The 16,617-nt window shown below is 37.8% G+C and overlaps 1 protein-coding gene across 2 annotated transcripts in view; it reads left to right on the forward strand.

Annotated features, from left to right (window-relative positions):
• Nucleotides 1-14,309, forward strand: part of ipmkb (inositol polyphosphate multikinase b) — a 31,380-nt gene extending 17,071 nt beyond the window's left edge. Inside the window, exons 4-7 of one of the 2 annotated variants that reach the window (XR_010924813.1) lie at nucleotides 1,367-1,539; nucleotides 5,459-5,540; nucleotides 6,609-10,514; nucleotides 10,636-14,309. Coding sequence is in view for 1 of the 2 variants with exons in the window: in XM_067575817.1 (XP_067431918.1) it covers nucleotides 1,367-1,539; nucleotides 5,459-5,540; nucleotides 6,609-7,402 (1,049 nt within the window). In the remaining variant the exon portion in view is untranslated. Of the gene's footprint in view, nucleotides 1-1,366; nucleotides 1,540-5,458; nucleotides 5,541-6,608 lie in introns of both variants that reach the window. The other variant, XM_067575817.1, reaches the window with a different exon arrangement.
• Nucleotides 14,310-16,617: the final 2,308 nt, after the last annotated feature.

Genomic DNA, 16,617 nt, shown 5'->3' on the forward strand with positions numbered 1-16,617 from the left:
GCAATCTTGACTTGCTTTGCAGTCATTAAGGGGTTTTTCTTCACCGTGCAAATTATTTTCTGCTCATCCACAAGGCCTGTGCTTCTCAATCTACATTTTTTCTAGTTTTCCTGTGCACACCTGCTTTTTTAGAACCCAAATGTTGGTTTTGGCAAACCAACTACCTTTGATATCTCTGATAGGTTTTTGCTTTTTTCCAGTCTCATTATTATCTTCTTCACTTGCATGGTCACCTCTTTACACCTCATTTTGACAGACAACTGTCAAAAAGGGGTGGCTGTGGCTCAGGAGGTAGAGCGGGTCGTCCACTAATCGGCGGTTTGATTCCCGACTCCTCTAGTCCACATGTCAATGTGTCCTTGTGCAAGATACTTAATTACTTAATACTGAATTGCTGCTGATGGCTGTGCCATCAGTGTGAATGTGTGTGAATGATTAGATTTCCTCTGATGGGCAGGTTGGGACCTTGCATGCTAGCCCCTGTAGCCATTCAGCGTATGAATGTGTGTGAATGTAATTCGTAGTGTAAAAGCACTTTGAGTGGTCTACTAGAAGGGCGCTATACAAGTACAGTCCATATACCATTTACCATATACAACTCCACCTCAATTAAATGTCAACTGTCAACTCTGAGCCACGTGTGAGCTCTTTTGTGCTGAACCAACATTGAAATGACACACAGCTGCCCAACAAACATTTAGTAGCCAAGTGTCAAATTACGTTTGAGGCCCTAAACTTTAGGCACTACATGTTTAAAAAGGCTATATCTCCCACACAGTTCTTCCTATGTTGATGTAAACCCACTGAAATTAAAGCTGTAGTCTCCCATCTTGTTGTTGATAAAAAAGAGAGAGGATACTAATTAAAGAAAGAGAAGACAGAATAAAAAGACTTGTGTGTTGGCACTTTAATGTAGTATCCATTATTTTATTTCAAATTGAATGTACTGAAGCAGAGAACCTAAAGATCAAAAGATGTATACCTGTCCAAATACTAACTGTCTGGACTATATTTGCCCTGTGTTGAAACCAGCGGAAAAATACTCAATTATCACAACTCTGAATTGTGCCGGGGATAAATATTATCCAATATTTTGCCTGTATCACACAGAGTGAGGAGGAATTCACTGCAGGTTTTATAGGCTGTTGAGTAAAATCCTCCCACATCACACTGTAAACATTTCTCTGGTCAGACATCTAATGTTGAAAAAAATCATAATTTTCTGAAATACTGCAGTCAAGAAAGAGAAATATGTTGTGGGCAATTACAATTTTGTCATGAAAAGCCAACATCAGTCTCCTATGATCAAGCTAGTAATAGCGACATACCACTCATCATCAGTGTTGTGTCTTTGCCGCTGATTCAGACCTGTACCTGAAGCTGGAAGATGTGACTCGACGCTTCGTCAAGCCGTGCATCATGGACGTGAAGCTGGGCCAGCGGAGCTACGATCCATTCGCTTCGCAGGAGAAACGAGAACAGCAGATCAGGAAATACCCACTGATGGAGGAGATAGGCTTCCTGGTCCTTGGCATGAGGGTAAGTGGGACCTGTTGTTGTGTTTCTGTGGATCTGGACACTTGTCTGTGGTCTCTTTGTAATGTTTTAGAAGTTTGATTAATGCCTCTTCTTGTACTAATCATTGAAACAGGCCTATATCATAAAGCTCTCTCAGGTGGAGTTGAGCTGTAACCTCAGTAAATATTTTGGAATGTCATTACTTAATTAGCATATATTTCTAAGAAGTATCACATTATAATCTCTTTCTTGAGTTTGATGATTTCAGACCAATTGCAGCACTGAACCACAGCTATTGAGCTGTTCTTCACCTGATAGCACAGATAGTGTGTAATCACACACAGATTACACAAATTTGTGCTGTAATACTGAGTCTCATCTGTATTAACTGAACCATAATCAGCAATATCAATCAATTGTAGAATTTATTTACGTATCAAACAAAACCTGATGACACAACCGTATACTGTTTTTTCAAAAATTGTATAGACAGCATCATGACAGCAATTGGGGGGGAAAAAAAGTCTGATTAAAAGCTACTGAAATAATTAGTCAATAAAAGATCTGTATGTAAAAATGAAAACAAGTAAAAGAACAGAAAACCGTCAGGAAGTTTAAAAAGCTTATCCTAGTTTTCCCTATGCTGTAAAAGTATTTTTTGTTTTATGAAGTTATATATTTCAGGGTATATTCTCCTCATCATGTATGCTGTAGTGTTTCCTCCCAAGTCTCCCACATGGACACAGGTTAGCTAGTTCCATGTCATCATCCATCAAGTCTAACAATCTGCTTGCTTATTGTAACTAACTGAGATAATATATGATAATAATATAATATGATAATTACATCAAAATACCCTAGTAAGACAGGAATGTGAGTGATTAATAACACCTTTCATACACAGAGTGATGAACAAAATGAAATGAGTCGATGTTTAACCCGTGATGTGTTAAATATGTGGTTTACTGAGCATAAAGAACACACACAGGACCGCATCGTCCTGATCTCATTACCATATATGTAGTTTGGGGAGCTAACCTGCCCTGATTGCTCTTAATTATGAAATAAACACACACACACACACACACACTCGACCTCCTCCCATGTAAAGAGTTCTTTTACTTACGAAGCTGTTTGTTGAATCTGTTGTTTTCTCCAGGCTGTGGAGCTGTAAACACACATAATGATAGAGTCTCATTATTGGGTCCACATGGGGGAGACAGAGAGAGGACAGGAAAGAGAAAGAGAACGTCTTATCTGTTAGAAAGGAAGAGAGTCAAATAGCGAAACGTTTATCACTTTGATCAGTTTCCATTGCAACCTGCTGTCAACATCATCATCATTAACTGTCCCGACGTGGGTTTTCCTGCCCGCTGAAATACACAAACATGAAACAACAAACAGGAAAAAAAATTTCATCAGTCTCATTTTGTTTTCTATCTATATTCAGAATGGTTAGAAAGTTATCGGTATGCATAGCAATGTGCAAAGCAGGACTAACTAAAACGACTTTAACAAACTCGCTGGCATTCCACCAGTTGAGAGTCACTGCTCTAGGTTACTGTGGCCGTCAATTTTCATTGTTTTATAGACCAACAGTTGATCAAAAAAAATTATTGACAGCTTAATCACTAATGAAAATAATCTTGAGCTGCAGCTCTAGATAAAATAAATGAATCATCTCCAAGGCCTGTTTGTCAAAGTTATCAGAACAAATTGGTAAGACAATCCAGCCCTGGAGTTCCATACTTCTACATTCATCTGTTTGTTCCTGATGCACAAAGAAAGAAGGTCTGTTGATGTTTGGTACAAACCTAAATTAAGAACATCATGTCTGATGAAAACCAGCTACAGTGTGGAGCTTTATGTGAAGCAGTATTTAACCAAAGGCAAAGATCTCTGTGTGCACAGTGAGGTTCAGGACAGGTACTGTAAATTACCATCAGTTATAGAAACAGGCATGATTCATGTATAATGTCTCCCTGAAGAGAAAAGACTCTGATTGCTATGTGAGGTAGGTGAGACTGAAGACAAAGTCCATTTTATGCTTATGGCTCATTATATGATGATTGAAGAACTACACCGTTTCTTAAAATGTCCTTAATTTCTGATAAACTTTTCTGGATTTATAATTATAATTATATTATATTGATTATTACATGGATTTTTCTGATTCGTTTGAGGAAATGAGTAAAATATTTATAACTGCCAACTGCATGATGAAATAGCCCATTGACTGGTGGGTTGTCTTATCTCATCCTCAGTGTAAATGACAGTCTGTATATGACTGCAGGTCTCCAGCCTTTGCAAACCCATCATAAATGTACCGTCAGCTTGTGGACTTAAGCTAAGTGCTCTGATGTTTGCTCATATGATCTCTATGGAGACCGGTGGAGGATAATGTACAGCAGGTGAACGTAATGTTTGTAGAAGTTACATGTAACTTAGCATATTAAAACCTATATATCTTTCAAAACTTGACTTTAACCTTTGAGGCTAATAACTGATATTGGTATTCTAAAAGTAAAAAAATCTGATCAGCCAGTGTTCATTTCCTAACATAAATGTATTACATAAACATTTTTGAGAAGGAGTCCTTCAATTTCTTAAAGAATTGGAACCAAGATATTATTATTATAACCTTTTATTTAAACAGGGAATCTCACTAAGATCAAGGTATCTTTTATAAGTGAGCACAGCATAAGAAACTAGAACAGAGATAAAACGGACAACAAAACGCTGCCAATCACACACAAGTACATACAGACAACACCAGAAACAACCACAGACATCTATAAAAAGGTACCAAAATTAAATCCATCCAATTATATAAGACTGTCAAGTTTTAAAGTCCTTTGTTTTAGTCCCTTAGAAGAGACAGAGATGCTTCACCAATAGAGTGAACTCTGTAAAGCTGAACTACTTTAATAGAACAGGGGGTCTGGAGATACAGTTTGGTACTGAACTGGGAAAACTCCCATACGTATCTCTGCTATGTGTTTGTTTAGACAGAGAGGAGACTAATTAGTGGTAATGATTTTCTCGATGGAGGAGTGATAGTAGGGGAGGAGAGAGATTAACAGGAAAAGATAAGAAGAAGTGATTGAGGACAGAATCTTCTTGATAAGTGTGAAACTGTGAAGCCCTTAATAGGATCAGTAGTATGCCCGTCATTTTTAGATTCATATTTTAAATGTTACAAAAGTTCCTTGAACACTCAAAAAGGTATAAAGTGTAAGTATTTAACCTGAGCCTTATTTTGGTTTGGTTGGTTTTTGTTCTCATGGAGATCAGCTATGTTAAAATGTTTCTGTACCTCCATTAACAGGAAGTGCAGCAGTTGATCCAAAAAGTGAATGAAACACATCTGTCGTCCTTGTAGCAGTTAAAGGTCTTAATATAGGTGTGATGAACAGTGAGCGTAGGTATCCATCTCAGTCGCCTGTAGTGTTTTGAGTGTATAGTATATATGTCAACTTGTACCATGATATTACTCAGCATGCAGCCAGGCTTCTATTAACCTTTAACCTGCAATAGTCGATATTCTGGCCTATCTATCTCTTTAGCCAGTACAACAGGAGGTCAGTTAGATGTGGTGGAGGCAGGTGTTGGTGTAAAGTAGCTGTGTTGTTTGACCACTAGGTGGAGCCAGTGTTGCGGTTCTTGAGAGAGAACCAGCAGTCATTCATCATCATTCTTGGGTTAACAACTATTTTGCTACCATTTATCTGTTGACCTTTGCATTGTGAGGGTTGCTTTTGCTTCTCTTCATCATTAATTTAACAAATCTTCTTAATGAATTTATAAATGCTATGAGGATGTATCAGAGTTGAGCCGGGCAATAGGAGTGGTTTTGTTTGCTGTTGGTTCACAGCAAAATTTATTTTCACAAATACAGCCCACACAAACTCTAAATGTTATGTATTTTCTTGTATTTTAGGTGTACAAGCTTTGCAGTGACACATTTGACTCGTACGACCAGCACTATGGCAGAGGACTGGTTCAGGACACTATTAAAGATGGTATGTAATTGTATACCTACTGTACAAGTATAAGTCTCAGCAAGGGGTTAATAAATATACTTATAACTGATTTTTAGTTTTTAGTTCCTTACTTCAAATAGGAAAGTGTGTGGCTGCCAGTATTAAAGTTAAATCATTTATTCAAATAAAAATGTTATTTTCCTTTTATGTGTGCATGATGTATATCAAAATATGTTTTGTTTTTCTTCATTTTCATGTATGAAAATGTATGATTACTGCAAAAATGTTAATAACAACTCAACTAATAACTAATTAATAATTTTCACTGTTCTCCCAAGTGTAACACTGACTGAAAGAGAGATGACTTCACTGGATCCTTCCATTGCGGAACATTTTATTTCAAGCTAAAATCAAAGGTTCCCGACTTTAAATGCAAAAGTCCAGTTTGAAGTTTAATTTTAGTTTTCACATGTCAATCCATTTGAAAATGAAAAGTCACACATTAAATTTCATAATCCTCATGTCAATGTTACGCTTAGGAGTATGCGGAAAATGATTATTCAGTGTTTTCTTTTTCATTCAGGCAGTAATTTCCATTTTCAAACATGAAAATAAAAATTTAATTTTGAAATGTTAGTTTAAATTTTTATTTAAATCACTTGAATGAGAAAGTGTGTCTCTACTTTTGACTGGCACTTTATGTCAACATTACATTATTGTTGTGAGGTAACACACCACACTGTGCTGTCAAACTTCACACTGCACAGAAATAAATGGAAACCAATGGGTGCATGGAACCGCTGCAAAAATGTAGCACACACATTCATAACTGGTCAGCAAAAGTGTAAAGTATACTTTATTTAAGTCAAGGGGCTAAAACCTGCACACATAGTGGTATCATCATTTAGGCTTAGACTTAATGGATATCGTATGAAATGCTTTCATAACAGACTTTTTTTAGAAAAATCTCTCCTCTCCTCTCCTCTCCGTCTCCCTCTCCTCTCCCTCTCCTCTCCCTCTCCTCTCCTCTCCTCTCTTCTCCTCTCCTCTCCTCTCCTCTCCTCTCCTCTCCTCTCCTCTCCTCTCCTCTCTTCTCCTCTCCTCCAGGCCTCGCTAAATTCTTCAACAATGGTGTTTGTCTGAGGAAGGATGCAGTGTCAGCCAGCATCCGCAGAGTGCAGCGCATCCTCCACTGGTTTGAGTCCCAGCACCAGCTGGCCTTCTACGCCAGCTCCCTTCTCTTTGTCTATGAGGGCCTGCCCTCCTCTTTCTCCTCATCTTCCTTTTCTTCCCTTCTCACCATCCCAACGATCAGCCCGACTGCAGGTGATGGCGGTCGGGGCGGGGAGGAGAAAGGGAGACAGGAAGGGGCGGACCAGAAAGAGGAAGTGGCTGAGTACAACAACAACAATATTCAGGTGGCGGTGCCCTGGGACTACAGCCTAGCCACCATTTACACCAACCACAGGAAAGGTGGCCTCCACCACTGTGCCAAGAGTCATCTCCATGGCAACAGTGGAGACGGTGACAGTGTGGAGACAACAGTGAGCTCAGTTTCTGGAGATAACATATCAGCGCTGTGTGAGGAAGACAACTCCGCATGGAAACGAACAGGTGAGTCACAGCAACCACCGAACGGAAACGGAAACAAATCACAACTGGAAGGGAAGGATGAGGATGGAGAGAGGGAGGACAGCAGCAGCAGCACAAGGAGAGAAGAGGAGGAAACGAAAGGACGAGGAGGCGATGCAACAGATAGAAGCGGAGGAGACGCTGAGGTGGAGGTCAGAATGATCGACTTTGCCCATGTTTTCCCGAGCGAGAGCCATGATCATGGCTACATCTACGGCCTCAAACACCTGCTAACAGTGCTGGAGCAGATCCTCTGTGATGCCACCTAGATCTTGACTTATCCTGACCCTCTCTTTACCTCCTGACCTGCTTAAAGTGAACCACTGTCTCCTCCCTGTCAACACTCCCTCCTTAAAAGACAGAAACCTTAGAGGAGAGAGGGAAGCATCAAAAAAGTGAATATCATCATCATCATCTCACCCGATTGTGATGGTCCATTAGTCGTGTGTGTGTGTGTGTGTGTGTGTGTGTGTGTGTGTGTGTGTTTGTCTGTCTGAGTGGAGGTAGTAGAGGCTGACAGCTGTGTTTTCCCTGTGAACAGCAGTACTCATGTACTAATCGATCCATGAAGGCATTACGACCCTGTTAGACACATCTGCTTCAGCTGCTTGGTTTACTGATGCTCATACAAGCTCTACAATGTCACCTGACTACCTGTAGTCCATTTGAAATGATATATTTTTATACCATGTTCACTGAAAATAACTGGAAGGTTTGTGTTAAAATTGTATCTCAGTACACCTGAAATCAGGAGTAAGCCAGAGATCTTTCTATATCGTATATGGGTAGTAACTATCCCTTTAATATCTCTGGTTGTATTGGACCGTTTAAGAGAAATGCTGCAAATCAGTGAGCAGAACAGTTTTATGGCAGTATTAGCTTTACAGGAGTGAGGTGTGATCAAAAACTTAATTTTTCAGATGCGATTCACGAGATTAGCTGAAAGAAAAGTTGACTATATCATGATATGATATATATATAAATATATATACAATTAATACTGTGATACAAGATTTTATTGATATTGCCCCCCTCCCCACCTCCAGTTCCAGTGCTTTCAACTTAATCACTTCATCAGTTAATAAAGTATGTTCAGTTGTCAGGGCGATGGATCTGTTGACATGTAAGCTTAGTAGCTGTTACAGTTTCATCCATAGACATCCAGTCATCCCATTAAAACAAAGGACGATTTTGACAAGCATCAGAAATGGATCTGGTGTTATATGGCCAGTACCAATCCAACCAAAACATTCTTGGATCAGGCCCACTCCTGGTCCTGTGGATAGGCTCACTCTCTTCTGCTCGAAAGGTTTTCATCAGCATATGCAGTTTGCTCAGTTGTCAAGGAAACAGATCTGTTGACACGCTCCTTCAGTAGCTGTTATGATTCGGGATTGGGATCATGTTCACAGGTTTTCCCCTGGAGTTTTTTGATGGATGGCGATCCGTTTCCACAGGATCAGGACTTAAGCCGATCTACTGGTTTTATATACTGAAACTCCATTTTTCATTTTCAGTGAATTCAAAATCAGACAGAGTTGGTGCATTTTGGTTAAGATGAGGTGTCATCACATCATCAACTATTTCACCATGCTGTCTGCCTAGAAAACTACCTAAACTTCAGTAACTGTTAGAAATAGCACAATTCAACTTTATTCTGCTACAGCACAAACATTTTTTTTATCTGCTGACAGTCAACCATAGGGATTAACTGGATTGGATTCATTTAGGTTTAACGTACACTGTTAAATTACAAACAAACCAAGACCTGGAAACAAAAGTCCCTTCAGGAGTCCATTGAAAGCAACAAGAGTTAGATAAGGGTTCAGAACGGCCTCTCCAAGCTTAAACTGACACAGATTTGCTGTGAGTTTGTGAGCATCAGGCAAACCAAGACATCTGGAGAATTTAATGTTTAAGGTGGGCCATCATTTTGTGTTTTTGTTTAAACCACTGTCAACAGGTATCTAACTCAGGTAAATTTACTGTAAGAATGAATACTTAATATTACTACTTTTATCCTCTCAGCAAGATGATCCTCATGCTGTCTGGTTGTTAAGTTCAAAAGGATTGTTTTATATAGTCTTACTCAAAGTTTATCTTATCTCATGATTAACCTTATCTCATCAATTTTGACCTTCGAGTCATGTTTTTGACCTCTTAACCTTACAATGACCTTACACACATTGTATTGTCTTTTACCATGGCTGTTTTAATTGCTGTTGTACATGTTTGGCTGCCAAATAACCTCTCCTGTCAGAATCCTGTGCTCTTGCTGTGTTCTGATTATGTGATGTCCCCCTCTGTCTGCCCTGGTTTGAGGAACGGGATTATATCACTGATGTCATACCTTGCACTCCCCATTTAAAAAAAAAACAACCCTTTATTCATATCAAAAGGTAATACTGCTCATGAGTATGTTGGATTTTAATCATGAGTTATTCTATCATTAAGTTATTGTAATGTAATGTTGATTTGTAACTGGGGAACAGTAGGAAAACTCTGGTGAGTTGACTGTTTTGGAGGTTTTTGGGTTGGACAGAAGTGACATGTTATACTATATGACACATGATGTGCTGTGATGGGTTAATATGATATTATCTAATATGATGCGACTTTTATAACAATTTTAAGATTGTAGTAATAAGAAACATGCTGTTTTAGTGAGAGTCGACTGACAGACTCAGCAGAAAGTGACAGAATGATGAAGAGAAAGACAGCGACTGAATGGTTTTATTATTTGTTTTTTTTGGCTCGGTGCAGATGGGCAGAAATGTGAGATTACTGATCGCTAGTAAAACAGAAGTCAGCACATCCGTTGTACACTAAACTAAGCTGGAGACACCCTCAGTAATAGGGTTTTTTTGGTCACATTTGGTAGGGTTTGACTAATATGGGTTTTTAGGCTGATACAGACTGATGCTGGATATAGTCAGTATATATTGCACAATTCTGATATTCTCATACCAGGCATGTCAAAAGTTTAGTGGAACTGTATCATGAATAAAGCTCTCCAGTTAACTGATAATATTCCTGTAGCTTTGATATGATGTATGGAAGCCCAACAGCCCTGGTTGCTACAAATCCACTATCCTGTCTTTGAGATAGTGACTATTCTCCTTTTCTATAGAAAACAAATTAAGCTTAGTTGACCAAAAAAAAAAACAATTTTATCACAATTTTATCAAGGTCCACTTAATGCTTTTTCTGGAACTTTCAGATATATTCATGGCTTTCAGTAACAGATGGAGTTTCATCCACTGTTCAGATTATAATCCAATTTAAATATTGTTTCATGTGCAAATATTTATCAGCATTTGATATCTCATAGCCACAAGTAGGAATGACTCCACAATGAAACACAGCTACACAAACTGTAAAGTATGAAAGCTTAAGATAGAAATAAAGCAGAGTTACCAATGGAGCCCCAAGACAGGTTCACTGTCTGGTTTGTAGTAATTTGATACATTTCAATTCAGTTCACCAACTGTTTTCATCTCAGGCAGGAGAATTTAAAAAGTGCAAATATGTTTGGTAATATGCAGCCCTGAAAGACATATAGACTGAACCCTCAGTAGGTTTTACAGTTAAACAGCACTGAAGATGTTTAGATCCTCAGTCAGTCTGTGAAGTCTATATCCTATAATCCTATATATTGGTCTAACCCTACTTTCCAGTGTGATGATTGCAAATGAAATGTTCTGTCTCTCAGCTTTGTCTTCACACTTAAGACAGCGTGTTTTTGATTATTTGAATACCTAAGAGACTCAACTGTGAGTTTTTAAGATTGTTTGCTGTACTTTTTTTTTTTTTCATTTATCCTCCTGTAATGGTAAGCAGTTCTTTCTCTGCCACTGTCTGCTCTTAAGGTTTCAGTACCAGTTGACTGACTCCACAACCTGCTCTCGACACTAACGTTGGAGCTGCTTTAACATGTGAGTGTCACTGCCCCAGCATACCACAAACCATATGCACAGGCCTCTCCAGTTTATGTAGCGTGTAAAACATGAATATAATGATAAAATAATGTAACTCCATTAGATGTATTATGATTTTAATCGGAATCAAAAGAAACTGCGAACTCTTAAAATATAATATTTTCTCTAACATTCTTACTTTTTAATAAACTTGATCGTTTGTTTGGAATAATCAAGGTGAAAGTCTAGTAGAGTCTTTTAAAGGATGTTTACGGGAGTTTAAGGTTGTTTTTTTTTTTTTTTTTTTTTTATCACTGCCTTATTTTCTGTTGATGACTCCATGTTGTCTCTGTGTTTTGAATATTGACTATTGATCATTCTGGCAGCTTTGTGAATCTCCTCGCTGTGTTTCCAGCTCATTGTATCATGGCAAGCTAACAAAAACCATATCATGCATTTTTATACAGGGCATTGTCGATAGAATTGGTTTCATGATTGACTGTCAGTGATGCCACTTTTGACCATTCAATCAGTGTGAGTCAGATAATCAGGACATGTTACTGAGACGTGGAGTTCAAGTGTAGGCGGGCAACAAAATGTTACATACATATACTGGAAGCGGCTGCTTTTTACACAAAAATACCTGACCAGCATTTAATCCATTCATGTTTAACCCATTTATTACAAATCAGCTCTACTTTCCATTACAGCCATCTATTTTATACAGCAGACCACAGCGTTTTACATTGTTCAAAATGTTATTCCTGCTTTTCAGCCTGCCATTGGTATCCATTCCACACCATGTCTGATTTTTATTGTCATTTATAAATGAAGATTGAATTATCATAAAAAAAATAAATAAATAAAAGCAGACATGATGGTCACTATGGAGTCCTTTACACATTGCTCATATGACATTTCAGTCCTCAAGACTAAAATGTAATATGAGCAATATGTAGAATAATTTTTCCAAAAGATGTAAGGATGATAAATCTCATTATATTAGTGTTGGGCTGATAAACCATCAGAAAAAGACAGATTGATGAAAACACAACATGGACATGCAGTTTCAGTAGAGGTGTAACTGGTTTGGGTGCATCACCTGCTTCTCTGACTTTCCACCACTGATGATCAGAATGCAGAATGTTAGATTGACAATGACAGTGATCAGATGAGATGGTCAAAGTGAGTCTGTGGTAGGTTCGGCTGTACTGTACGTTGCTTTCTATATATACTCTACTAATTTGTTTACATTTCAACTGCTCTCCTCATGGCCAGGAAAGGTCAACTAGAGGCCAGAACATGATTTCTACTCTGTAACTCCAGGACTTTAAGGATTGTTGGGTACTGGGTTAACTTTTTTTCTTTGTTTTTTTTATTGACTATCATGCACTGTAGACTAATGAAATAGCCCATGTATGACATCTGTTGTACACATTTTCTTTCTCCTGAAAACAAAATGCAGGACTAGCTGCTCTTTATTAAAGGACCATAAAGGTGGTTTGACATGTTTTAGACCATTAACTACAAACCATGTGTTCTTTACATTCCCACCAGCCATTTTCAATACATACTGCATCATCTCATAATCAGTTATGTCAAATCCACTGTTTTTATCATCATCTCTATTGTTAAATTGCCAGCATCAGATCTGTTCAAATCATCTAGTTATCACACTCAGAACTATTTGAAGAAAGTTGATGGAGGCTGTTATGTGTCTTTTCATACATGTGTCATGAGAGATCAGGCTGTTTTACTACAGTAATGGCAAAATGAATGCAAATCAAGTCCAATCAGACACTGAATATCCCAAGTAAGTTAAAGTAAATGAACAGAAATTAAAATTACAATGTAAAATAAGTTACTCTAAATCAGATGAAGATAACAACTGATAATTCTAAGTTGGATAATTTTTGACATTAAGTTAAATTGTCAATCTTAGTTCCAGAGTGATATGCTCATTTCTTTTCAGTACACTTCACAGAGATTTGACATTATTGGGATGTAGTCACGCATTTTGAAGTAGAGGCTCTTTTGTTCTCATTTCTAGATCCTCTACCACAGAAAGGTCTCTGGATGTCAAAAAAACAACATTTTTATGTGAAGAAACATCCAAATTCTCATATTTAACACTCCTCTAAGAAGATTCACAAAAAAGAAGAGCAACCACTGTAAATATTGCAGAAAACTTAAAGTAACTGCAATATAATTGTCATAGCAATGAAGTGAAACCCGTGGCTGCCTAATGGGAGGAAAGCCATCTAAAACCTGATGGAATTCTTTTTAAAATGGGCCTCAGTAATGTGAAATCTACAAAGTTAATGGACTAAAACATGCAAAAGTGTAGCTCCTTAATGGGTACCAGTAAGAAAAAGTGAGGAGGGTTAGGAGGACTATTGTGTCTTTCCAGCCAATCAGAATCATTTGCTTTCAGTTATGACGACAGCTTCATCTGAAACCATTTCACATCCCACTTTGCCGTCTGTTTGGTTTCTTAACGCTGCATTCATGGCATGTGGGAGTAATCATTCACTACATTTATCAGAGATCTAAGCTGCATTCACCAGTTCACAGTTGAGATGACTACATTTTCAAAAGATCCATACAGTCTTTGACACAAATGCAGTGTTAAGGAAAGAAAACAGTATCTTGCACACATTTTGCTGAAAAGCAACACAAGTCATATTTGAAAAATCCATCTCTGGTTCTGATTGGATGTGATATCTTTCAACCTTTTTCTTCTGGGTGACAACTTTTGATCCACTTAAGTGTCTTCATGTGATGCCTGATTCAGGTGTAACTGTACAGTCAGGATGGCTGACTGGAATAACATTCATGTGTGTAAAGGCTGAACAGTGTGAATGGTGTCGCTGGGCTGCCATCATAAAAACAAAAACTTTTTGAAGGATAGAAATGTGGCAGGTCCAGTTCAGCTTCTCTACCAGTGCTGGATTTCTGTGAAAGCTCGGCTACCTGCTGACAGAGAGATGTACAACTGAAATCCAGCATATGGAGTTGTGTGAGGAACTGAGCCTGCCCTGCTGAGCCCTGTAATGGAACTGAGCTCTTAAAATTCATTGTGGATTTTGAAGAGTGTTTGAATTTTGATATACTGGATTTAATATGTCTTATAAATGAGCCTAAAGCTGAACAGAAATATAATCAGTGTACATAAGGAGAGGAACTCAAACAGTTAAAGTCCCTCTACAACTACAAACCTGATACTCATTATTTTTCAACAATAAAAATATTAATCAAACTGGTTTTTGTCCTTTTGTATGTTTTTGAATGATTTTGTTTTGCATTTCATTTGAAGGTGCTAGCTTTCATAGATAGAGCCATAGCAAGAATACTTACATTAAATATTAAATAGCACACATCAATAAGTTCCATCTGGATTTATGATAGACACACCAGTCAAAAAACATGGTTAATGTATGACTTAAAACCTGAGAGGGGAGCTATATGAGTGTATTTCATTGCAAAAATAACACTAAACATCATTTTGAGAAATTATAAGTGTATTACTTTTTGTATCTTGGTATGTTGAAGTACCTCACCTTAAATACTCACGCATTATCAATATTCTACCTGGTTGATGTGACATCTTGAAACCTATTTCCCAGTGGAAAGTATGTGCATGTGTGACAAGCATCAATGTAGTCTACTACTGTAGTACTATTGTCACTAATTTAATCACCTTTTTAAGATACTTAACATGTGAGTGAGAAAAGCTATAAACATTTGTGTAAGTTAATATAGAATTAACTGCAGTAGAAGATTCAATAATGTTTTTCAGTAATAAAATGGATTCCCAGTTACTGAGCTGCAATCATTTATTTCTGCTTTTAAAAACAGGCCCATATGATAACTTTGACTGTTAAGTGGATACAGTCTGTAACATCTGAAAGTTCTGCTTCATGCCATCAGTTGATAGAATGCATATGACCAGTTATGTAAAATAAACAGAGGTGGATGGAGCCTCAGTGCAGAATCTTCAGCAAAGAATCACATTTAATTTATTCCAATAAGCATCCAATCATTCCTTTTTAGGAATGGATGATATGGATAAAATCCTTTATAACCATATATGTAATTTCATATTGTGATATATATATATATATATATATATTTTAACAATTATTACTATTTTATTAGAATATTTCATGCAACATGGCCTTTTTTGAGGACATTGGAAAATTCCTCTGAACTTCTGTGAATCTAGAACCAAATGCTTATTTTTTTTATTAGCGCAACATCTTATAACATGAGTGAACAAGACAGAACATAAGACAAAGACATGACAGTAAAGACCACAGCGAATGATGTTAGACTAGAATATTGTCTAGGTTAAAACTGGAGTGACAAGAAATGCTGTATTGACGTGAGTTGGGAGGCAAAATATCCTGTGTGCAGGTATATGGGTGGGTGTGAGTGTGTATACATTGGGGAGGTGTGCATTTGTCAGTAAGGGAATTTTATCAAGGTTCAGTATATTAAATAATTTTATAAGCCTTGGAAAGAAAATAATTACAAATAATTCTTTTATATAATTAGAAAATAACAATTGTTGCCTTGGCTGCATCCAGACCCTTGGGAGGAGGCTGGCCAATGGGAGCACCCCATCTCCCATCCTGAGCAGCCTCCAGGCCCTGCTGGGGGGAGCCAGGGCCCGTATGTATCAAACAGCTAAAAGAAAAAAAAACTTACGTGAATGATAAAAGTAAAAATCATTACTTTTACTCACAAACTTAATAATAAACACTATTCATCAAGCTCCATCAGTATTTGAAAATACTGCAGAAGTGTGTTCAGTTGGTTCAAAGTAGATCCTAGATGACTGCAGTGCAGAAACTCTTGTTTTCTGTCTGATGGGACTAAATATAAATGGTCATGATCAGTAATATGTTATTGAAGCTGTAAGCCAGAAGTTTTGAGGTCCCTTCCTTTACAGAGGTCGGGCATGGTCTGGCCTATGGGCAGCTAACTTTTATTTTCCCTCCGATTGAGTGCCTTGGAAAGAATTGCTTGTGAGTAACAAAATGACATATCTGTCAAATTGTATCTCAACATCACAGCATCTCCCCTGATGATGTGTTACTCATTAGCCCAGATCTGAACAAAAGTTTGCTCTCTTTCTGTTGAGCTTCAGTTCACAGATTGATACCTTGACATTGTCCTATAGAATGTGCTGGTACAACTCAGAACTCATAGCTCGTTCAATGATTGCAAGCCATCCTGGTCCAGAGGCAGCAAAGCAGAACCAAACCATGATAATGCAACCACCATGTTTCACAGATGGGTTAAGGTTCTTATGTTGGAATGCAGTGTTTGCTTAGACCAAAGCTTCTCATTCAAGCCAAAAGGTTCGATTTTGGTCTCATCCATCCACACAACATAGCCTTACAAACCATAGACAGCAGCAATGTTCTTTTTGGAGAGAAGTGGCTTTTTCCTTGCAGCTCTGCCATGCACACCATTGATGTTCAATGTCCTCTTGATGGTGGACTCATGAACATTTACTGTAGCAACTACAAGAGAGGCCTTAAGTTTCCTAGACGTTACCC

This window comes from Thunnus thynnus, chromosome 20 (genome assembly GCF_963924715.1).
Source record: "Thunnus thynnus chromosome 20, fThuThy2.1, whole genome shotgun sequence".
Taxonomy (NCBI): Eukaryota; Metazoa; Chordata; class Actinopteri; order Scombriformes; family Scombridae; genus Thunnus; species Thunnus thynnus.